This window comes from Rhinatrema bivittatum, chromosome 8, assembly GCF_901001135.1.
Source record: "Rhinatrema bivittatum chromosome 8, aRhiBiv1.1, whole genome shotgun sequence".
NCBI lineage: Eukaryota > Metazoa > Chordata > Amphibia > Gymnophiona > Rhinatrematidae > Rhinatrema > Rhinatrema bivittatum.
Genome location: NC_042622.1, coordinates 176,731,055 through 176,755,789, shown reverse-complemented (window position 1 = coordinate 176,755,789; position 24,735 = coordinate 176,731,055). Strand labels below are relative to the sequence as shown.

General features: G+C 45.6%; 1 protein-coding gene across 7 annotated transcripts in view; it reads left to right on the top strand.

The window, feature by feature from the left end:
* The window catches only part of BCAS3 (BCAS3 microtubule associated cell migration factor), a 969,760-nt gene that overhangs the window by 904,919 nt on the left and 40,106 nt on the right, over nt 1-24,735 (top strand). For 4 of the 7 annotated variants that reach the window (XM_029612006.1, XM_029612002.1, XM_029612003.1 and 1 more), the window contains one exon: nt 14,647-14,859. In XM_029612006.1, coding sequence (XP_029467866.1) covers nt 14,647-14,859 — 213 coding nt within the window. The remainder of the gene's footprint in view (nt 1-14,646; nt 14,860-24,735) is intronic. The other 3 variants (XM_029612008.1, XM_029612007.1, XM_029612009.1) reach the window with 2 other exon arrangements.

Sequence of the window (24,735 nt, the reverse complement as noted above, 5' to 3'; positions counted from 1 at the left end):
GTTTCACAAGGTCTTCCTGAAATTTATCACAATCTGCTTGTGATTTAACTACTCTGAACAATTTTGTATCATCTGCAGATTTGATTACCTCACTCGTCGTTTTTCTTTCCAGATAATTTATAAATATATTGAAAAGTACGGGTCCCAATACAGATCCCTGAGGCACTCCACTGCTCCATTGAGAAAATTGTCCATTTAATCGTACTCTCTGTTTCCTGTCTTTTAGTCAGTTTGTAATCCACGAAAGGACATCGCCACCTATCCCATGACTTTTTACTTTTCCCTGAAACCTCTCTTGCCAATGCTTATGCATTATCCTATTTTCTTCTGTTGGATCCTTCTTTCAATTTTTGAATGAAGATCTTTTGGATAAAATAGCTTCTTTCACCTCACATTTTAACCATGCAGGTAATCGTTTTGCCTTCTTTCCACCTTTCTTAATGTGTGGAATACATCCGAACTGTGCTTTTAGGACGGTATTTTTTAACAATGACCACGCCTCTTGCACACTTTTTACCTTTGAAGCTACTCCTTAGTTTTTTTCTAAATATTTTTCTCATTTTATCAAAGTTTCCCTTTTGAAAGTTTGCACGAGAGCCATGGATTTGCTTACTGTCCTCCTTCCAGTCATTAATTCAAATTTGATCATATTATGATCACTATTGCCAAGCGGCCCCCACCACCATTACCTCTCTCACCAAATCCTGTGCTCCACTGAGAATTAGATCTAAAATTGCTCTCTCTCTTGTCAGTTCCTGAACCAATTGCTCCATAAAACTGTCATTTATTCCGTCCAGGAACTTTATCTCTCTAGCATGTCCCAATGATACATTTACCCAATCAATATTGGGGTAATTGAAATCTCCCATTATTACCGCACTACCAATTTGGTTAGCTTCCCTAATTTCTCTTAGCATTTCACTGTCCGTCTCACCATCTTGACCAGGTGGACAGTAGTACACTCCTATCACTATAGTTTCCCCCAACACACAAGGGATTTCTACCCATAAAGATTTGATTGTGCATTTAGTCTTATGCAAGATATTTATCCTGTTGGACTCTATGCCATAAAGCGGCACCTCGTCTCCTGGGTGCTCCTCTCTGTCATTGCGATATAATTTGTACCCCGGTATAGCACTGTCCCATTGGTTGTCCTCCTTCCACCATGTCTCTGAGATGCCAATTAAGTCTGTCATCATTCACTGCAAACATTCTAATTCTCCCATCTTACTTCTTAGACTTCTCTTTCCCTACAGCATGATTAGCATATGTAGATAGCAATTCTCTAATTGCCTTTGTACTTTACTTTTCCCATGCCCCCATATTTTGCACCTGCTATCTGTGTACATGTGGGAGTCTTTGGAGTGAATTAATGCACGTACTTTTAGCAATCCCATGTGCGTACCCTGTTTTACTCCCCCAGCCTAAATAGAACCCCTCCCTCCAGGAAAGCCTCTTTTTACCCAGCTGAAAATATGTGGTGCTTCAGAAGCCGGGCAGAGGACAATAATGTTCAGTCGGACCTCTCTTATCGGATACAATGTCATTTGTCCAGGTAAAGGGGTTTGAAAATTGGAGAGCAAGCCTTGGCCTATTTCTGGCCTCAGCAAATTGCAATAATGGTAGTTACCTACCACAGCAATATTTGCGATAGCCTTATAGGAAGGTATCTTGAGTGGTAACGCTGATAAGGTTTGACCTGAGACAGCCTGCTTCATTGTTACATCTGCCATGAAATAGTAAAACAGGAAGAGTTGTCCTTTAAAAGCAGCAGATGATCAGGCACCCCCTCCCTCCCCACACCCCCCCCCCCCAGGTAGGTGAAGGATGAAATTTATTACTACTCTTACTGTGGAAAGGAAGGAGGAGATAACAGTGAAGCTTGGTGCTACCCATGAACGCCTTTTACAAAAAGAGAAGAGTTCTGTTGCCATTAATCCTCCAGTCCTTGGGTTATAGGTTATATTTACGTTTAGACCTCACACGCTGCTGCTGAGAACTTATGGCAGCTCTTGGCCTCTGATTGCAGAGAGAATACTCCACTCAATTGCTTCAGTCCCACTCGGATATCCCTGGGCCTGGAGATGGGCGCTGGACAAAGTTGCTGCTGGCACATGTAAAAAATCCTCCTTTTGGCAGGACATCAGAAAATCCCCACCATATTATTCATACAGAGATGGTCTGTTTATGCCTTTCCAAATAAAGAGAGTAGATCTTTACTTATCCTCTTCTTCCTGCATCAAAGAAACAGGAAACATTTGTGGCTAGTGCTCTTCTACTGAAGCCAGTACAGTTTCAAAGACCTGTGCATTAAAGAATTAGATGAATGAGCATTCTATATATATAAATGACCTATAAACATTTTGATTGCTGGTGCTTTTTTTATACTTTCGTTGCAAATATATTGACTTGTATCAGAGGCTGAAGTAAAGAAATCATACATTTTTTAATTCTCTTTCCAGTGTTTGTCCATTATTTGCTCAGGAAAACAAAAGGGAATTTGTCCATCAGTTGTCTAAGAAATAAGATGGGAGAGTTCGAGAGTATAGCAGGGAATGATGAGATAGACATAATTGGCATCTCAGAGACTTGGTGGAAGGAAGATAACCAATGGGACAGTGCTATTTCAGGGTATAAATTATATCACAATGTTAGGATCAACGTGGTGGGGGTATAGCACTTTATAACCAGGAGGGTTTAGAGTCCAACAGGATAAAGATCATACAAGAGATTAAATGCACAATAGAATCTATATGGGTAGAAATCCCATGTGAGTTGGGTAAGAGCATAGTGATAGGAGTATATTACCGTCCACCTGGCCAAAATGGTCAGATAGATGATGAAATGCTAAGAGAAATTAGGGAAGCTAACCAATTTGGCAGTGCAGTAATAATGGGAGATTTCAGTTACCCCAATATTGACTGGGTAAATGTAACATCAGGACATGCTAGAGATATAAAGTTCCTGGATGGAATAAACGACTACTTCATGGAGCTATTGGTTCAGGAACCAATGAGAGAGGGATCTATTTTAGATTTAATTCTTAGTGGAATGTAGGATTTGGTGGGAGAGGTAATAGTGGTGGGGCCACTTGGCAATAGTGATCATATGATCAAATTTGAACTAATGACTGGAAGGGGGACAATATGTAAATCTACAGATCTAACACTAAACTTTCAAAAGGGAAACTGTTCATGGGGACAGAATACAGAGTTTGGGGCGGGGGGAGGTGGGGATAGGAAGTAGGGAGCCCTGGCCTCAAAAGGGACAGCACTCCGTTAGATGACATGAAGCTGAGTATATGCGAGTGCAGGACATGAAGGGCACACTCGAGGTTCAGCTCCCAGGCTGGGGGGAGTTGATTCTAAATACCTTCTTGTAGGGCCTTAACATCACAATAACTACATTTTTCTGGATTAAATATGGGTGAACGCATTCGATTAATCTCCTGGTATGTTGCAGGAATAGGGTCCCCAGTAAAATGCACCAAATTGCTAGCGTCCCTTTGTAGGCACAAAGCACAGGTTGCTTGCATCCAGGAGACGCATTTAACTTCTCTCGAGCACAGAAAGTTAAAAAAAGATTGGGTGGGAGAAGTCTACTCGTCTGCAGAAGTTCATAGAAAAGGAGGGGGGGGGGGTAATCTTGATTGGCAAACAGGTTGCTTGAGAATGGCTCTCCACCGTCGGGGACAGCCATGGCTGGTACCTTATAGTGGTGGGGAAAATCAGTGGACGGGTCACTACTATTTGTAGCGTCTACGCCCCCAATGTGTACTCGCATATCTTCTTCACGGCTTTAATGCAGGATCTCTTGAAGGTGGCACAAGGCCCCTTGATAGTGGCTGGAGACTTCAACTGCGTGATGGACCCTGTGTTAGACAGGTCCTCTCCGACAGTTGTGTCAGCGCTGGGGAAGAATAATGGGATTCAATACCTATGTAACCACCTGCAACTCCTGGATGTTTGGCGAACTCTGCACCCAGAGGAGGCAGATTACACACATGTGTCCCGGGCCCACCTGACTATGTCTAGGATAGACTATGTTCTATATTCTAGGGGGAGCTTTGCACAGGTGATGCAGGCGGAGATTGGGCTGCCCGAATTCTCAGATCATTCAATGATCTGGATGGAAGTGACCTGGGGGACAGGGATGGGCAAGCCGTGCAGGTGGCGGTTCCCCTCTCATTTAGCTAAAGACCCGGACTTCCAAGTTTACCTCAGAGAGAAATGGGAGGCCTATACGGTCAATAACGCAAAGCATAAGGAAGCCTCACTCCTATTTTGGGCAGCGGGGAAGGCGGTGATGTGGAGGAAAATCACAGCATATGTGATTTGGAAAGCCAAAATGCTAAATCAGCAAATTTTGGCACTGGAGAAAGATCTACAGAAGGCGTAAGCTCGTTTAATCCAATCTCCTTCAGTCCAAAATAAAAAGTTATACAGGGAGTTAGTTTCTCTGAACAGCTGTATCCACCAAAAGACGGAAAGAACCATGTTATTAGATTCTCACCGACTATATCGTTTTGGTAACAAAGCGGGGAAACTCCTAGCCACCCTAGTTAAAGTTCATCAGGGACAAACGTATATAAACACACTAATAGACACTAAAGGGGCCAGACACAGCTCTGCAGCGGCTATATGTGACATCCTTAGGAGTTTCTATGGGGATTTATATGCAGCGGAAGACGTGCAGGACTCCTCAGTACAGGAAGAGTAGTTCTTCCACAGGAAAACCTTGCCTCAGCTGTCCCCCCAGCAGCTGGACTGGCTTAACAGGCCCATTGGCATCCAGGAGATAGAATTCGGGATTAGGACCAACCCAACACATAAGGCCCTGGGCCCCAATGGGTTTAATGCAGAATACTATAGGATAATATACAAAGACATTGGGAGCCGATATACGGGAATATTTTAAGGCGGCGTATGAACACAGGGCCTTTCCAAAAGACGCCACTTTAGCATATATCACGGTCCTCCCCAAAGGTGGTAAGGATCCCCTACAGCCTGCGTCCTATCGCCCCATCTCTCTTCTGAACTTTGATACTAAACTGTTTGCAAAGATCATAACCACCAGGTTGCATGTGGTTCTCCCGCATCTGATTACAGAGGAGCAAGCTGGGTTTATAAAGGGCAGGACGTCCGGGAAACATATTATACGCTTATGGATGGCGATGGAATATTGTCAGGTTAAGGTGCTGCCGGCATTGGCTGTGGGGTTCGACGCTGAAAAAGCATTTGATAGGGTGGCCTGGTCGTATTTATTCTCAGTCTTAAAACACTTTGGGCTAGAGGGTGATATAATGTGCAATATCTCTTTACTCTATCAGGCGCCATCCTCCTGTATTCTGGCTAATGCAGACGTGTCGAGCAGCTTTGACGTTCAGCGAGGGACTCAACAGGGCTACCCACTTTCACCGCTGTTTTACATCCTGTCCCTAGACCCTCTACTTAGGAAAATCGCTACAGACCCACAAATCAGGGGCCTTGAGTTGCTGGGGGAAACCTTTAAAATTGCAGCGTTTGCTGATGACATCCTGGTATTCTTGACCTCCCCCCTGTGCTCCTTACCAAGGGTGATGGCCCACCAATGACCTTTTGGCACCTTTTCAGGCCTCAAAATAAATTTAGACAAGCCCGAGGCCCTGAATGTACTTGGCTCGCTAAAATGGAAGTGGCCAGACCCCTTCCCACTTCTGTGGGTAGACAAAGAGATGAGATACTTGGGCATTAAGATCCCTCCTAACATTACTAATATTTACAAATGCAATGTTATGCCACTGCTTCACCAGACAAAAGACAGACTGGAACACTGGAGAGCGCTTCTTCTATCATCAATGGCAGAATTCAACTATTTAAAATGATGGAGCTACCGTGTTGGCTCTACACTCTCCAAATGCTGCCGGTCTGGCTCCTACGGAAACACGGTAGAGCCCTTGAGAGGAGTTTGGGAGCATTCCTTTGGAGGGCAAACGAGCACGGATTGCGCTACCCTTTTTACAAACTCCCTGGGAGAAGGGGGGTATGGATTGTCCGAACATACAGGATTACAATTTAGCATGCCTTCTTAAGCACATCTCTGACTGCATATTGGAATCCGATAAGCATACACCTATTGGGTTCCTTCAGACCTGTTGTGGCTCCGTGAGACTCCAGAACCTCTTGCATGTCCCCGGCACTGCTCTCCCCAAGGAGATTTACTGGAATCCTTTCCTCTCAAGTTGCAGGCTAGCATGGCATGGACTCTGTCGCCGACTTAGGGTTTCTTGGGAAGTATCACTAGGGTTTCTTGGGAAGTATCACTCTTCCTTTCGATCCGTGGTCATCCCAGATTCTCTCCGGGACTTGGACCTTCGGTACTTACCGCCTGGGAAGCCAAAGTTCTGGAATTTCAACCCCAATTTCTGCATAAAGACCTGGGAGGGGTGCTTCCCTTTGCTGCTCTTCAGCAGTATTATGGCCTTTCCAACAAGGAATTCTACATGTACCTACAAGTTCACCACTTTATTGAACATGATCTGATACTGAGATTACCCACGCCAAATGTGCCGACTTTCGCCAAATTCTTCTCCACTCCACAAGGGAAGCCGATCACGTGCGCCACTTTGAGAAGGGCTATAGTAGGTCTTGCAGCTCCAGGGCCATTACTGGGGCTTGCAGAGCGCTAAACTCAAGAGATGAGCTGCCATGTTGCTCCAGAAACCCTGGAGCGCTGTTTTGGCAGTCTCCAACGAGTCTCCAATAATGTGTTACTGAGAGAAACACAATACAAATTTCTTAGACGGCTATTCGTTTCTCGCAGCTGGGCCTCCAGAATTAAACTGACTGCCAGCGCCACTTGCATCAAATGTCAAGTTGCAGAAGGTACCTTATTCCGTCTGTTTTGGAGCTGTGATAAAGTGCTTGAGTTCTGGCACGGAATTTTGCATTTCCTCATCGATCTCCTGGCTACACTATACCGATGGACCCATACTTGTGCCTTTTTGAGGTGATGGACACCCTGATGGACTCAATCTCAACTAAACAGAGGGTGTTTCTGCAACAAGCCTTTTGGCTGGCGAAACAAGTGACACTGGACATGTGGCTAAAGGATGTCCTGGAGGGAGAAACTACATCGTACAGCAATATATGAACATATCACAGCAAAAAGGTTGACACCTGCCAGATACAAGGAGTTCCTGGATAAATGGTCGGCATTCCTCCTGTCTTTAAGCGTCAAAGCCTGGAGCAGACTATTTGAGATGTCGTAATCACCATACGACCTCAGAACGGTTTTGGGACCACAACGCATTACAGCTTCACAAACAGCACACGGATTAGTGGGTGTATCCTGCACCGGATGCTAATACACATAAGCACACCAACATTACTCATTCTATTACCAAGGACAATTTGTACTTATACTACTAACAAAATTGTGGTTGATGCTATGGATTTTGTCTTCAATTACCAAAATGAGGCTAGGGAGTGGGGTAGGGAAAGGGGGGGTGACCAAGGTTCTGTGTTGAGGTTTTTTCTTCGTAATCATTTGTAGTTATTTCATGGACAGAAAATTTGGATATACCCTGATATTACAAGGATAACTCAAGAGCACAGGAAGAAATTTCTTTCAATGAAACCTGAAGTGTTATCATGTGGGGCAAAATTTACTTTGCGATATCCATGCAAGTGCTTAGTGAAACATCTTAACTCCAGTTATGTTTTCTTTGAAGCAACACAATTATGGACGTTCCTGGACTCCCATGTGTAAGCTCTCTTTTTAAGTAGGGTTTTGATATTAAGTGGATGGGTTTGCCTCTGGGATTACCTTTGGTTTTTTTTTTGTTTGTTTCATGATCATTTTCTCTCTTTAACTTTTTGGTTTCCCTTTTTCCTGCTATCTGGAGATATGTATATTAGTGATAGATATGTTCACTTTTCTATTTTTTTTAATTTTTCCATGTTACTTATGATGCATATCTCATTTTCTGGCACAAGATTATTCTTGTGTTATTTGTAAAACTTATTAAAAATAAAATTTAAAAAAAAATTATTCATAATAGTTAAATCACAAGCGGATTGTCATAAATTGCAGGAAGACTTTGTGAAAGTGGAAGATTGGGCATCCAAATGGCAGATGAAATTTAATGTGGACAAGTGCAAGGTGATGCATATAGGGAGCAATAACCCATGCTGTAGTTACACGATGTTAGTTCCTTATTAGGATTTACCACCCAGGAAAAAGATCTAGGCATCATAGTGGATAATACATTGTAATCATTGGCTCAGTGTGCTGCAGCAGTCAAAAAAGCAAACAGAATGTTAGGAATTATTAGGAAGGGAATGGTGAATAAAACAGAAAATGTCATAATGCTTCTGTATCGCTCAATGGGGAGACTGCACCTTGAATACTGTGTACATTTCTGGTCAAAGCATCTCAGAAAAGATATAGTTGCACTGGAGAAGGTACAGAGAAGGGCGACCAAAATGATAAAGGGGATGGAAAAGTTCCCCTGTGAGAAAAGGCTAAAGAGGTTAGGACTGTTCAGCTTGGAGAAGTGACGGCTGAGGGAGGATATGATAGAGGTCTTTAAAATCATGAGAGGTCTAGAACAGGTAGATTCGAATTGGTTATTTACTCTTTCGGATAATAGAAGGAATAGGGGGCACTCCATGAAGTTAGCAAGTAGCACATTTAAAACTAATCAGAGAAAATTGTTTTTCACTCAAGGCACAATTAACCTCTGGAATTTGTGCCAAAGGATGTGGTTAGTGCAGTTAGTGTTAGGAATCTCCGTGCGGAGTTAGCAATCTGTTAGGAAAGCTCTATGTTAGAGCTGGGAATTAGCAATCTGATGTAAATGGCTCCTAAAGAAGGAGGAGTCAGTGATCATGTAGAGTCTCAGATATCGTCTTGCTAAGGAGTAGCAATCTGTAATGAATCTGATAAGTTGTGTATGGATCCCTGGGCCGGTGGCAGATGACCACGCCCTCAGGAGGATATCCCGAGAGAGACCACCGGCTAGGCTTGAGTATGGAGACAGACACATTAGTTCTTTTATTAAACAGGTTTTTGAAACTACCAGAGGTGGCAGTAGTGAGCTGATATGCCCGGCAGGGCTGTAGTCCCTCAGGTACTGAAGCAGCGATCCAGGATGGCTGAGCTGTTGAGAAACTGTAGAAAGTGAGTAGGCAGAGTTCATGAACAGAATAACAGAATAATAGATGACAAAACTCACATAAGGTCTCACATAAGGTCTCAAGGAAGCTCAGGAGCTGGAAAGGTTTAGGCCCTCGAGGAGCAAGTACCTGGTTGTAGGGAAAGCTCTGAGAGAGCGATGGTAACTCACAATTGTTTGTAGCAGCGATAGTTTCCAGGCAGTAGAGAATCTTCAGAGTGTCCAGGAACATGGGCCCTCGCGGAGCGAGTACCGGTTCCTATCTGTAATCTGAAAGTAAAGAAAAGAGCGAGGCCCCCGAGGAGTGGGTACCTCTGGTAAGTCCGAGGAGGCAGAGTTTGTTAGCAATATAGAGACCTTTAAATATTGGAAGCGTATGACGTCATCTCAGGGGGACGCCCCTGAGGTTCGCGCTCTTACTGGTACTTCAATCAGAGCGCACGCGCGCGCCCTAAGTCTTCAGGCAAAATGGCGGGTCTGCAACATCGAGCCGGTCCGGGGACGCTGGAGGGAGATGGCATGGGGACGCCACGGCAGCCAGCCAGAGGTAAAGAGGGCGGAGGTAAAGAGGGCGGAGTGAGGACGTCGAGCAGCGACAGTCGCAACAGTTAGTGTAGCTGGGTTTAAAAAAGGTTTGGATAAGTTCTTGGAGGAGAAGTCCATTAACTGCTACTAATCCAGATGACTTAGGGAACAGGCACTGCTATTACTGGCATCAGTAGCGTGGGATCTTCTTAGTGTTTGGGTACTTGCCAGGTACTTGTAGCCTGGATTGGCCACTGTTGGAAACAGGATGCTGGGCTTGATGGACTCTTGAACTGACCCAGTACAGCAATTTCTTATGTTCTTATCTCGAGGCTCACAATTGAAAATAAATTGATGTTCTTCTTAAATGGAAATAGTGGATTTCTGATAAAGAGGGTCATTTTCAAACTGCCCGCATAGTGCAGACTTTTCCAAGGCAAATTTACACGCATAGGTTCACTGAAAATTCTTGTGTGATTGGCAAAGCGCGCACAGACATTACCTCACATAAAGTTAAAGCTGCTCTTCAGAGGATGTAACTTATGCATTTCTGCTCGCTGGTGCGCCTCGCTGCAGGGCACGTACCTCTGCATGCACAGAGCCCCAGGTTATCTTAATACAAAATAGCTTTGCATTACTATTTTAAGTGGTCAGTTAGTTGTAATCATGGTCAAACCCAAGCCCATGGCTTCCTTCTGATGTTGTGATCTTTCAGAGGCAAGGATCACAACAGAACCTGCCCAAAGTAGTCATTTTAAGAAGATTTCACTATGTCATTAGGTTTTTGGTCTCTAAACACAGTATAAGAATATTGCATTCCTTCCAATAATGCACCCCATTTGGACTTTAATGAAATTTCTTTCTAGTTGGCTGAAAGACTAGAGAAGGGGTCATTTTAAGGTTTAGAGAGTACAAAATGTCCACAGCTGATTAAACTGGGTTTCATATAAGTTCAAGTGCAGGTGTCCAGGAAAGATCCCGGTTTCTCTTATTTAAAGGTCTGTGTTCCACTCCAGCGCTGAGGGCTTTAGAGTGCCAGGAGTCTGCTGGGCAGAATAGCAGCAGATAAATCAAAGCCGGGCGTGCTGCTGAAATCCAGGAGCCAGAAGTCACTATAGCAGGCCATATAAATCCCTGAGTGCTCAACCCCTCTGCTTTTTGTCCTGCCTTTGCATTTCCAAATTCTCTGGCACTCTCTACTGATACACGGAGCAGCCGAGTGCCCGAGTGTTTGCTAACGGTTATCGCCCAGTACTTTGGAGTTATCAGAGGAAGGGCCGCCTGCTGCAGGGCTTGGTCTCTCACCCCTTTCTATTACCACCTGTCAATGTCAGAGAGTGTGCCGTGAGGCTGCCCAGTCACTGTGCACAAGCACAGATAGTTTCTGACGGCTGATCAAAGGGGAGAGCCAAAGAGCTGATAAGGATGCATTTCATGGACTTTTAACATTGCAAAATGCAAGCATTTGCCATTTTTGTCCTGTATACGTCGGCAAAGACTGGGCAGAAGAAATGCCGCCTCTTTGCTTTCCGAGTTATGGAGTTAATGGTATGCGCTTAGGAGCAACCAAACCGGATTGTATTCTCTATCCAAGCAGCAGTGACGTAGAGTAGCTTTTAACCAAAGATTTGCTGGATAATAAAGTTGAATAATTTTAATTCATACTTTGAAGTGATCTTGGATTCAAAATCTAATCTGCGCAGTCTGTGGAACATCATGTGCTTATTCTGCAGCAGGAAACTGCCAGAAATTATGGACTTGCTCTTAAGTGTCCTTCCTGAGGACTGGACCGTCATAATCCATTATAACAGAGGCTCTGATACTGAGTTGCTTGTGAAACAAATTGTAGCTTAGAAAGCCTCAGAGCCAACCGTAGACTCCCGTTAAGTTGGATGGAGTTTAACAATAAATCACTTTCCTCCATTGCAGTCTTTTAACTTACAGGTGCCTGTGCAGTGCAGCTGGAAATTTAACCTCCTATTTTTTCACCCTTTTCAGAAAAGGATAGGAATTGAATATTATAAAGCATAATTTGGATGTCAGGTGATCCGGTTGGCTGATGGTTAACCTTAGCCTCGTAGCTCTCATACTGAAATGTCATAGTTCTGACGACTTGTTGTGACCGCCGGCCGCAGCAAACCGCAACCGGGGGCCGGTCACTCACCTTCGCGGCAGGGCCAGGCGCAGACGCTGGGGCCGGCATCGGCAGCCCGCCTCCGCGGCAGTACTGCTGCCCTCCAAGATGGCCGTGGCGTCCTCTCGACACGGCTAAGCCACGCCCCCTGAAATTTCCTAGGGCCGCGCGGGCGGCATGAGCCTGGCCTTAAAGGAACCCCTACAAGAAGTTAGGGGGGTTCCTTCCTGCTGACTCCATCTTCTGGAAACTATTTAAGGCAAGGTCTGAGCCTTCAGACCTTGCCTTGGCTTTGTGGCTCTAGTGGTGTTTCCTGCTTGTGGTTCCTGATTCGTTCATCCGTGTTGTGATTCCTGCTTTGGCTGACGTCCCTGTTTTGGCTCTCGACACTTGGACTGGTTACGGAAGATTCTGGCTCTTGATCCCTGGACTGGCTGTGGTACTTTCTGGCTCTCGACCCTCGGACTGGCTGCGGAGTGTTCTGGCTCTTGATCCCTGGACTGGCTGTGGTACTTTCTGGCTCTCGACCCTCGGACTGGCTGCGGAGTGTTCTGGCTCTTGATCACTGGACTGTCGGTGGTACCTTCTGTTTCCACGACCTGCTGGAGGCGCCAGCTTCTGTTTCCACGACCTGCTGGAGGCGCCAGCTATCTGGATTAAACGACCTGCAGGAGGCGCCTGCATCCAGATCTTCATCGAGTCTCTCTCCAGCGACCCTTGTGATTGGCCTCGCCTTCCGACGACAGGGCTATCCTCGTCGCCGGACCAAGGGTCCACCTTCCGGATCAGAACACGACTGTTGCGACCGTCGCTGACCGACGTCTCCACTCCGCCCTCCTCACCTCCTTGGCGACTCCCTCTTGCTCAAGTGGAGGGTTGGCTGCCGCGGCGTCATTCTGCCATCTTCCTCCGGCGTCTCCAGAGCGGCTCGACGCTGCAATCCGCCATGTTTCACAAGGACCTAAGGGTGCGCATGCGGCGCGGCCCCGACTGATGTACCAGCAATGGCGCGAACCTCAGGGGCGTCCCCCTGAGATGACGTCAGCAGTACCAGATATATAAGGTCTTAGAAATCGCTAACTAATCAAGTTAGCAAGGGTTACGCTACCTAAGCTGCTCTGCCTCCTCATTGAAACAATGGAGGAAAGGGGTACCCCGCTCCTTGGGGGCCTCGCTCTCTCTTTGTTTTTCAGGTCACAGTCAGGAACCGGCACTCGCTCCTCGCGGGCCCATGTTCCCAGACTGGTTGCTGAATACTTACTCTGCCTGGAAGTCATCGCTGCCTACTACACCTCTCTCTCAGAGCTTTCCCTGGAACCAGGTACTCGCTCCTCGAGGGCCTACTTCATTCCAGCCTCTGGGCTGCTTCTAAGAGACTATTGTGTGAGTGTTACCATCAAGGTTCTGTTCCTGAACTCTGCATACTCTGCCTACTCACTATATTCAGTTTCTCTACAGCTCTGCCCATCCTGGGATCGCTGTTCCAGTATCTGAGGGACTACAGCCCTGCCAGGCACTTCCAGCTCACTACTGCCACCTCTGGTGGTTCAATATAATGTTTAATAAAAGAACTAGTGTGTGTCTGTCTCCATACTTTCAGCCTGACCGGTGTTCCCTCTCGGGATCTTCCCCTGGGGGCGTGGTCATCTGCCACTGGCCCAAGGATCCACCCACAACTATCTCAAACACCAACAACGACAGAAGCCTGCTCACTCCCATAACGTACGCTGACTCTGCTGTGGAATCTGGACTTTATTTTTTGTCCTGGCACGTTCCTGCTGCTTTTTTGGGCTTCCAACTCAATCAGATCCTGCCTCTACTGGGGCTATAGTGCCATGAGTTTTCCCAATTTTAACACCTCCCTCACCCCCAGCTATCACAAAGCCAATCCTCTGTCGAGGGCAAAAGCCTGTGCCTCCCTCTGGAGTCTGGCATTGGCGCACATCCTGAGTATGGCCAGTAGGTGTCACTGTTGAGTGATGACCAGGATTCCCGTCCACTTGAAAGTTATGAATGTTGCATCCCCAGCCATCTCAAGGGGCAGATCATTCACCCAGCATTGAACTGCACTGCCGCTGAGCCAGAATGCAGGATTTCCAAAGCCTCAGTATGCAAACAGAAAAGAGTGTAAAAAAATACTTTCAAAAACAGTAGTTTTTGTGCTGGCCCCATAGCTCAGATGCATCAACTTCTGTGGTGGCATAAAAGACCTGTATTCATATGCACTGATAGTCACACACATTATAGAGGTGGTGTGCTCAGGCCCTAGGAGTAGATGAAATGATAACTCCCACTGCAAGGGCAGTTGAAGGGTTCTGTTTTGGAGAAATGTTTCCGCCTTATCCATCAAGTGAGCCTGAGTTACATGTACAGTCATCCTAGGGAGGAAGGAAAGAGAAGAGCAGGATAAATATTTCCCCAATAAGGCACTCATTATTGAAAGTAGTGGAAAGCACTTGGTTGTTGACTTCACAAATGTACCTGAGTCGTATTATAGGACAGCAGGGTACGCTTTACTATACCCTGTTTGTTTGAATTAAAATAGTTTGGACTTACAGTGCTGTGAAAGTCTGGAAAGCAATACCTCGCTGTGAGTGATCATGAGTAGCAATGCCATCCAACTTCTCATGTAACAATTGCTCTCCCCTGCATTGCTCATCCTGGTTACATCTTTCTAAAAATAAATAATTATTCATATTATTTTACCTTATAGCTTGCACATGTGCATGAGTAGATTGTGATGTAGGACAACATTGTTAAAATGTAGAACTGTTTGAAGAGGTGGGTCCGCATTAGACCTCACCTGTCTCGTTGGCTTTTTGTTTTTAAGGTGCCTTTGATCGCAGCGTGACCCTGTTAGAAGTGTGCGGGAGCTGGCCTGAGAGTTTTGGACTCCGTCACATCGCCTCCATAGACACCACTGAGGAAGGCCTTCGTGAACGGCTGGCTGATGCCATGTCCGAGTCACCTGGCCGGGACCTAGTGATATCAGGAACAGGTACAAACAAGAGGTGTGATCAGAGATCAGATGTGCAACTTCAAGGTGACTATTACATGACTTCAAATTTGAACTGGATCCATGCATTCTTACCAAACTGTTTCTCTTGGGGGGGGCAAGCATCGATCTACTGCTGGGTTTTCTCCTCTGTATTGTTTGTTTAATTTATTTATTTCATTTAGGTTTCACTTTTTTTTTATTTGTTTCTGTGTAGAAAACAGTGCACATCTTGCCCCAGATGAATATTGAGGCTCTTAAAATCAATGCACGGTTATCCAGTAGGTCCAACAGAGGATTGAAATGTCACCAGGAAAGGTCAAATTATTGGAGAGAATACCGTTAGCCTAGAAGAGTTTCCTCCCCTTCTCCTTCCTTGTAAGGTGTAAAGCACTAGATTTCAGTGTTACTCAGTCCTCAGTCTGGCCATCTCTACAGTTAGGTACATTATACAGGATATCTGCTTTAAAATGTCAGGACAGTACCAGTGCAAATCTCCAGAGGACATGGAGGGAGGCAGTCGAGTTTGTTCTGTAGCATTTAGGTTCCTGTGTACATATGCAGACATTTAAATGAATTGGGCAATTATCCACTGCTACTCAGTCAGCTCAGCGTTTCACTGACTGAATGGGAATCAGTGGTGAATATTGGTTCTTTTCAATGGTGTGTCATTGGTAGCCTTTGAGTCCATGAATCATTGCAAGAAATAAGACCAGTATGTAAATTTCAGAGGTTAATTTCACATTCCTGATATATGCACACATGTTTTAAAGTACCTGGTTTTCCTGTATCGCCCCCAGTCAATTTTATTTTACTTGCATCCAGAAAATGGGCAGGGCAGGCTTGGATAATACTATATATCAGGTGTGATATATCAAAAATATCTTCTGTCACCCTTATGTAGCATCAGGTTATAAACTAATTGCATTCACTTCATTGGTCATAAAAGCAGCTTCCGCTCTAGGTCTGCTCTGCTGCTGAAACTGAAATGGAGAAGAAAATGCACTCTTAAATTCTGCATAATTACAGGCATATGCTGATTAAACATATTCTGGATATTCACATGTGTGCACTTTTTTCAAGTTCAGATACAAGAGACATTCGCTATATTTAGGGGCAATATATGTTGAGACTTGAGAGTTTGAATACAGTGTTTCTCCCAGGACAAGCAGGATGGTAGTCCTCACATATGGGTGACATCATCAGGATGGAGCCCTATCAAGGAACACTTTTGTCAAAGTTTCTAGAACTTTGACTGGCACACTGAGCATGCTCAATCCACTAACCCTGCATCCAGCAGGGGTCCCCCTTCACTCTTTTTCCGCGCAGCAGTTGCCTCGCAGTTCTCTGGAGCTCTGTGAGAATTTCTCACAAATTTTTCCGCACAGAATTTTCTTCAAATTCTCAAAACTTTTCCCCATCCCAGGGTCCCCCGTCGACCACCGCTAACGCCAGTAAGTTTTTTACCTCGTTCTTTGCGGTCAGTTCCCAACGGTGCTCCTATCGGTGCTCGACGTCCACCGACCACGTGCCATGTTTATTTTTCATAAAATGGCAACCGGCATTGTCTCATTCAAAGGCCTCCACATCATCGTCCTTGGCGCCGGAGAAGGACCGGGCCAAGCACCGATAAAAGCACCGGCATCAACATTGATGAGACCCATCTTCAGGAACGGGCACCAACAAGACATCGATGGAACCGTCAACCAAAAAGTTCCGGGGAGAGGAGCCCCCATCCTCCTCTGGACCCAGGACACCGAAGCGTTCCCCACCTGCAACGGTGGACTCTCCGGCAACGCCCATGGAGCCTCCAACCCCGAAAGCTGTGTTACCAACACCAGCCTTCCAGGAGGAATTGGACTGGATGGTCCAAGAGGCAGTCCTCCAAGCGCTTCAAGGATTTCAGTCGCCACCGGCACCGACTCCTATGCCGAGGTCTGACCCGGGACCTACAATGCTGGCTCCACTACTCGAAAGACTAGACACCCTTATTGGCGCACTTCCATCGGTGCCCATGCCTTCCGGACCGACGATGTCCCCAAGACCATCGGTTCCTCCACCGGCATCGACCCCAATTCCTCTGTCATTGGACAATGAAGACTGTGATACGTCAATGCCAGACCCGATTCCAGGGCCATCAGGTATATTACCACCCCAACGCCCATTGAAAACACTGATGCTATCGGTGCTTCCACCGGCCATCGGTGCCACCTCCACCTATTTCGGTGCCTCCACCGATTCCATTGGTGCCACCTCTTGATCCAGCTGGATTAGGGCTTCTCCCTCCATCGGAAGAACCACAGGGTGGAGGAGACAAAACATACGATCCTTGGAGTGATAATTCCTCTGACTCCCAGGATTCTGAGGACATCCCATCGGAGTCTTCACCTCCAAAGGACCTCTTGTTTGCCAGTTTTATAAAGGAAATGTCTGAAATCATTCCCTTTAAACTGCAAACTGAAGAGGATGCCAGACACAGGATGCTGGAAGTTCTGCAATTCATGGATGCTCCCAAGGAAGTGATGGCAATTCCAGTACATGAACTTTTGCTTGACCTGTCAGAAAAAAGCTAAGAGGTCCCGACCTCATTCTTCCGCCCCTCCTGGCAAGGAGCAGAAATACTTGGACGCCTTTGGGCGAAGAGTGTTCCAGGGTTCTATGTTGATGGCATGTATAGCAGCCTACCAGCTATACATGACGCAATACTCTAGAAACCTTTGGAAACAGATTCAAGATTTCTCCGAATCCCTGCCAGAGGAGTTTCAGGAGGCATTAAATTCCATCCTCTAGAAGAGCCTTGACGCTAGAAAACACGAGGTCAGAGCTGCCTATATCTTTGAGACTGCCTCCAGAGTGTCAGCAACAGGCATAAGTGCCAGACGATGGGCATGGTTGAAATCTTCAGACTTGCGTCAAGAGGTCCAGGACAGGTTAGCAGACCTTTCCTGCACAGGAGACAACTTGTTTGGAGAGAAAATCCAGGAAGCAGTTGCGTAACTCAAAGACCATCATGAGACATTGCGCCAACTAACTACTGTTCCCTCTGACTTTTCATCTACTATCATAAGACAGTTCAGAAGGGATCCCAGGAGGCTAAGCTATAAAACACGTAGGTATTACCCTCCTCCATCCAGGACTCGACCAACCAGACCCTATCAAAAAGGTCAACCTCATCAGCACAGACCTCCTAAAACTCAAACAGCCCCACAGACAGGTCCTGCATCGGGTTTTTGACTCCCTTCTAGAGAGCAACAGTCAACCCCCACCTCCAACAATATTTCCTGTGGGAGGCCGCTTGTGCCACTTTGCCAACATATGGCACACAATCACAACGGACCAATGGGTCCTTTCTATGGTTGCCCACAGTTACCATCTAAACTTCCTCACGCTACTACCGGACTCTCCACCTTGTCCGGTGTGGTGTGGATTGAGAGTTCCTCCACTTCTCGTGGAGGAACTCTCAATCCTCCTGCAGCCAATGCCATAGAACCGGTTCCCCGACCGCAGCGTGGAAAAGGGTTCTACTCCCGATATTTTCTAATTCCAAAAAAGTCAGGAGGCATTCATCCTATATTGGATCTTCGTGCCCTAAACAAACATCTCCACAAGGAAAAGTTCAGGATGGTAACTTTGGGCACCATGCTCCCTCTCCTACAAAAGGGAGATTGGCTGTGCTCTCTAGATCTTCAGGAGGCATATGCCCATATAGCCATAACCCCTCCGCATCGAAAATACCTCAGATTCTTAGTCGGTCACTGGCATTTCCAATATTGAGTGCTGCCGTTAGGCCTAGCATCAGCACCCCATGTGTTTACCAAATGCCTGGCAGTAGTAGCAGCTTACCTGCGACAACGCAGCATCCACGTCTATCTGTATCTAGACGATTCGCTACTCAGAGGTCCATCCAAGGAGGTAGTACTTCAATCCCTCCATCTGACTGTACAATTACTACAATCCTTGGGGTTTCTCATAAACTATCTCAAGTCAAATCTGACTCCTTCACGTACCCTCTCCTTCATTGGAGCAGATTTAAACACCATACAAACCAAAGCGTTCCTCCCAAGGGACTGGGCGCACACATTATCAACCTTGGCCAAAGCAGTAGATGAGAGCTGTCGCCGAACCACGACAGCTCTCATCTACTTACCTTACTAGGTCACATGGCATCCATGGTCCACGTTTCCCCAATGGCTCATCTAGCCATGAGAATAACACAATGGACTTTAAAGTCCCAGTGGTCCCAATCATACCAACATATGTCCCACATTGTCCATGTCACCAGTCAGCTTTGTCTCTCACTAGCTTGGTGGATACAAGAGTCCAATCTTCAGATAGGACTACCCTTTCAATCTCCAGAACCTCAGATTACACTGGCAACAGATGCCTCCAACCTCGGTTGATGAGCCCATGTCAACAACCTGCAAACCCAGGGAACCTGGACGACAGTGGAATCAAAGCGCCAGATACATTTTCTGGAGCTCAGAGCAATACAATATGCCCTATTCGCTTTCCAGGATTGCCTATCCAACAAGGTAATCCTAATTCAAACAGACAACCAGGTAGCGATGTGGTACATCAACAAGCAAGGGGGCACAGGCTCTTACCTGCAATGCCAAGAGGCTGCGCAGATCTATGCCTGGTCTTTCTCACATTCCATGCTACTGAGAGCAATCTACCTGGCAGGTGTGGACAACGTGATGGCAGACAATCTCAGCCGGACCTTTCATCCCCACGAATGGTCCCTAGATCCCACTGTAGAGAAAAGAATTTTCCACCAGTGGAGCCGCTCGCACATACACCTCTTTGCGTCAATTCACAACCGTAATGTGGACAACTTCCTCTCTACACCGCAGCCGCAAGACACCACCAAGAGATGCCTTCGCCCACTCATGGACAAAAGGTCTTCTATATGCCTACCCTCCACTTCCACTCATCAGCAAGACTCTCGTGAAGTTACGACAAGACCGAGACTCAATGATCCTCATAGCCCCTTACTGGCTGCATCAGGTTTGTTTTCCCATCCTACGCGACCTCTCAGTCCAGCAACCAATTCGCCTGGGCACACATCCAACTTTGATAATGCAGAACAAGGACTATTGCATCATCCGAACCTCCACTCTCTGTCTTTGACAGCATGGATGTTGAAAGGTTGATACTCAATCCCTTAACTTTTCCGACAATGTATCCCAGGTCCTCGTAGCTTCATGAAAGCCTTCTACTAGGAAATCTTATCGTTCCAAATGGAAAAGATTTTCCTTGAGGTGCACGACAAGGGAAATAGATCCCTTTTCCTGCCCCACACCAAGGCTCCTGGACTACCTCTGGTACCTTTCGGAATCTGGTCTACAAACTTCCTCCATCCGAGTGCATGTCAGCGCCATAACCGCTTACCTCAAAGGTGTAGGAGATGCCCTTATCTCTGCGTAACCCCTCGTAGGGCGCTTTATGAGAGGCTTGTTCCAACTGAAGCCTCCACTGCATCCACTGGTTCCAGCATGGGACCTTAATGTGGTACTAGCATGGCTCATGCGACCACCGTTCAAGCCTCTGCACTCCTGCGAGCTAGGTCATCTCACTTGGAAAGTGCTTTTTCTACTTGCTTTAACATTGGCTTGCAGAGTCAGTGAGCTACAGGCACTGGTAACATACCCACCTTACACAAATTTTCTCCACGATCATGTGGTACTCCGCACTCACCCTAAATTTTTACCAAAGGTAGTGTCTGATTTCCACTTAAATCAATCCACAGTACTACCCACATTTTTTCCGACACCTCACTCACACCCAGGTGAGCGGGCCCCCTGCATTCCTTGGACTATAAACGTGTGCTCGCTTTTTATTTGGACCGCACTGTAGCCCATAGGAAGTCCACCCAACTGTTTGTCTCCTTCGATAAAACCAAACTGGAAGTTCTGGGGGGCAAGCAGACCCTGTCCACCTGGCTGGCGGACTGTATTACCTTCTGCTACCAACAAGCAGGCCTTCTGCTACAGGGACGCGTGAAAGCACATTCAGTAAGAGCCATGGCAACAGCAGTAGCACACCTCCATTTTGTACCTCTTGCTGACATCTGCAGAGCTGCCACATGGAGCTCTCTTCACACCTTTGCAGCTCATTATTGTCTCGACAAGGCTGGCAGGCAGGATTCCATCTTTGGCCAGTCTGCCTGCGTAATTTGTTTCCAGTTTAATAACCCAACTTCCTTCCTGTATCCCACTGTGAAACTCAGGCTGCCCTCATACCCAAAACCACCCCTGTTGTTATGTCTTTGCACATCATTAGGTGCTTTTGGTTCACTTTACTCGAGCATCCTGTAGCTCACTATTCACCCATATGTGAGGACTACCATCCGCTTGTCCTGGGAGAAAGCAGAGTTGCTTACCTGTTACAGGTGTTCTCCCAGGACAGCAGGATATTAGTTCTCACGAAACCCGCCCACCACGCTTACGTTTTATTATTTTATTTTTCGCTCTTACGTTTGCTACAAACGAGACTGAAGGGGGACCCCTACTGGATGCAGGGTTAGTGACATGCTGGGCATGCTCAGTGTGCCAGTCAAAGTTCTAGAAACTTTACAGGTAAGCAACTCTGCTTAACTGCTGAGCAATGACCTCAGACATCATTATACGCGGGCGTAAGACATAAGAAATAAAATACCTTTGGGAAAGTAAGGAAAGAGAATTTAGGAATAAGACCAAGAGAGGAAAGATTGGCATCAAGAAGGTGAGACAGGAGAATGTTTTGAGTAATTTACATAGAATAGCTGTATTCTACGGAGCGCACTGTTAGCCAGCATTTGGACGTGCGTTTTCGACGTGCTAGCTTGATCCCTTATTCAGTAAGGGGTAATAGCGAGTCGAAAACGCACGTCCAACCCCCCCCCCCCCCCCCCCTCGAGACTAATAGCGCCCGCAACATGAAAATGCATGTTGATGGCCCTATTAGTCATTCCCGCGCGATACAGTAAGTAAAATGTGCAGCCAAGCCGCACATTTTACTTTCAGAAATTAGCGCCTACCCAAAGGTAGGCGTTAATTTCTGCCGGTGCTGGGGAAGTGCACAGAAAAGCAGTAAAAACTGCTTTTCTGTGCACCCTCCGACTTGATATCATGGCAATATTAAGTCAGAGGCCCCAAAAGTTAAAAACAGTAAAAAATAAAAAAAAAATAAGAATTTAAAATGGGCCCGTGGGTCGAAAACCGGATGTTCAATTTTGCCGGCGTCCGGTTTTTGAACCCGTGGCTGTCAGCGGGCTCGAGAACCGATGCCGGCAAAATTGAGCGTCGGCTGTCAAACCCGCTGACAGCCGCCGCTCCTGTCCAAAACGAGGCGCTAGGGATGCGCTAGTGTCCCTAGCGCCTCTTTTTACCGCGGACCCTAATTTAAATAAATTAATTTACTGTATCGCGTGCACAGGAGAGCGGGCGCTTGCCCGCTCCCCCGCGATTTTACTGTATCGGCCCGTGTGTTATTCAGACAGTGACTGAATATGTACCCCTATGTGTCAGAGAGACTATCTCATGGCAGTTACTACCAATTTTCCCTGTTAAAAAAAAAGAAAACACTACTTCTTGCCAGCTTATATTTCATCCCTGGCCTTACGTGCAGGTAACAAGATATAGGAGGCTGGGGGATTATGTTGGTGTTAGGGTGTATGCATATGAAAATTTATATGCACATCCTGAATCTGAACTGGATGGACCATTGTGGTCTTTATCTGCTATCATTTACTATATTACATTAATGTGACTGAGTTATTAACCAACTGATAAATGGACTTTATAATAGAAGACCTCAACTCAACCAGAACTTCAAAACATCAAAGACAAACATGTAATCAGTGACTTATTTTGTCTTAAGTATCCACCTTGAGATCTGATGAAGTTCCTTCTTACATACTTAAAAGCATTGTGCGGGGAATCATTTTAATGTAGAATAAAATAATTTAAAAAAAAAAAAAAAATCATATTTCAGGTAACTGCTTGGAACTGAAGTCTGAGAATTATGGGCTTTGGCAGAGTCCTCAGAGGAAGTGTGGCCAAGTGGAAGGCAGCACAGACAAAGCAGTGGATAGGTGGGAATTAGCAATTACCCAGCTGGCTCAGACACATATCTAATGGCGACAGATTAACCAGTTCTCCTCATGCTTTAGCTGTTGGGGCAGAACTGGCATGTAGATTTATAAGGTACTTAGGACTTATCCTTTCTCTACCCTGATAGTGATGAGATGTGCTCTGTTTAACATCCATGGGCATGGGGCAGGGAGTGGCAGCTCCTTTAAATTACTCATGTCAGACTGTCTTTGATGCTGTGCAAGGAGGAAGGTAAACAAAGGGACTCCCCAAAACCCAACAGCAGTTTGCCCTAGCCAAAATGTAATTTCCTTGCATATAGGCAACAAGAAAATTTGCCTTATAACACTACTGTAAAGTGCTAAGACTGTAGTGATAAAAATGACCACAATTATGCCATTTGTAACTTGTTCATTATTCTAAATAACCTTGTAAATGTGAGCTTTACTTTAGCTTCTTTTGATTTCAACTGCTTGTAGCAGTTTATTTTTTATGTAAGCATGGCTGTCGTTTGTATTTGTTTAGATTTTCCTCCTCCCAGCATGCAACACGGTCATGATGATACAAAGTCAACTGGGAAAGCAGAATTTTTAAAATGGGAACAGCTAAGCAGTTGCATCTGTAGTCATGGCCGCACTAATTACAAAGAAGCTGCTCTTTAAAATAATGAAATATATTTAAAAAAGACTGGGTTTTTTTTTTTACATAGTCTTACATGGATTGATGTTTCAAACTGAACATTCTTTAGATCTTTCATTTTTTATATATTTTTATTTTTTGCTACCTGGTTGTGAAAGAGTAAAGATAACTGTGCTGTACAACTCTCCTGCATGAGTTTAGATGCATGAGTTTTCAGAGGGAAAAAGTGCAAGAGTGTTATAAAATAGAATAACTTACAGCGCACATGGAGAATAGGAAAAAGATGATCCTTCAAACATAACTTAAAGAGAAATAAAATTGCTCGCATTTCAAATCACTCTGTTTGAAACATGAGCTATCAGTCAAGAATATAATCCCAGCTGTCATCCAAGAACCGGAGTCCGTATTATCACAAAGCCTCAAACATGAGACCCTGTTGAAGACACATTTAATTGTATGGCCTTTGTTCATACTGTATCCCAAGTTTAAAGGGTATCTTCAATGTTAAAATTTCTCTGAATTGTTTGTTTCTAGTCTGTGACTTACGGGTCATAGTAGTTAAAACCCAGTTCAGAAGCCTAACCAGGAGCTGATTTTCACTGATGTAAGATGTCATGGCTTAAAAGAGTCTCTCTGCTAAAATCATAGTCCATTGGAATTGAATGCTTTGAATGAGCCAACTCAAAGATAATGTCTTATGACATTAGCTGAAACTAGGACATGTTCTAAAAGTCACGAGGGCAATTTTCAAAGCCACTTACCCGGGTACATATCTATTTATCCAGATAACTTGGCCTATCTGAAAATTGTGCTCCCTCTCAAGGTATGCCTGGGCTCTCATGGTGCATATGCCTTTAGCTGCTGGAGAAAAAGACATACCTAGTTGTGTGTTTAGGATAGAGGAGTAAAACAGTGGGTGCATTCGGTCTACAACTGCACACTTGTTATCTTAGCCCCACTGGGCCACCCCAACATACAGCAGGTGCAAAGCACATGCACCCCTTTTATGTCCCTGCATTATGCTAGCTAATATTCAAAGAGAAACAACGCAGGTAGTTTGTGAAAATGTTCCTAAAGTGCACACATTAAAAGTGCCAGGGTAGTTTTGTACCAAGTGGGCTATTTGAAGGTTGCCCCTATATAGATCTATTGAATTTCCAAAATATTCCAAAGTGCTTTATCCAATGACCTAGAGCCGACCTGATCTGGAACA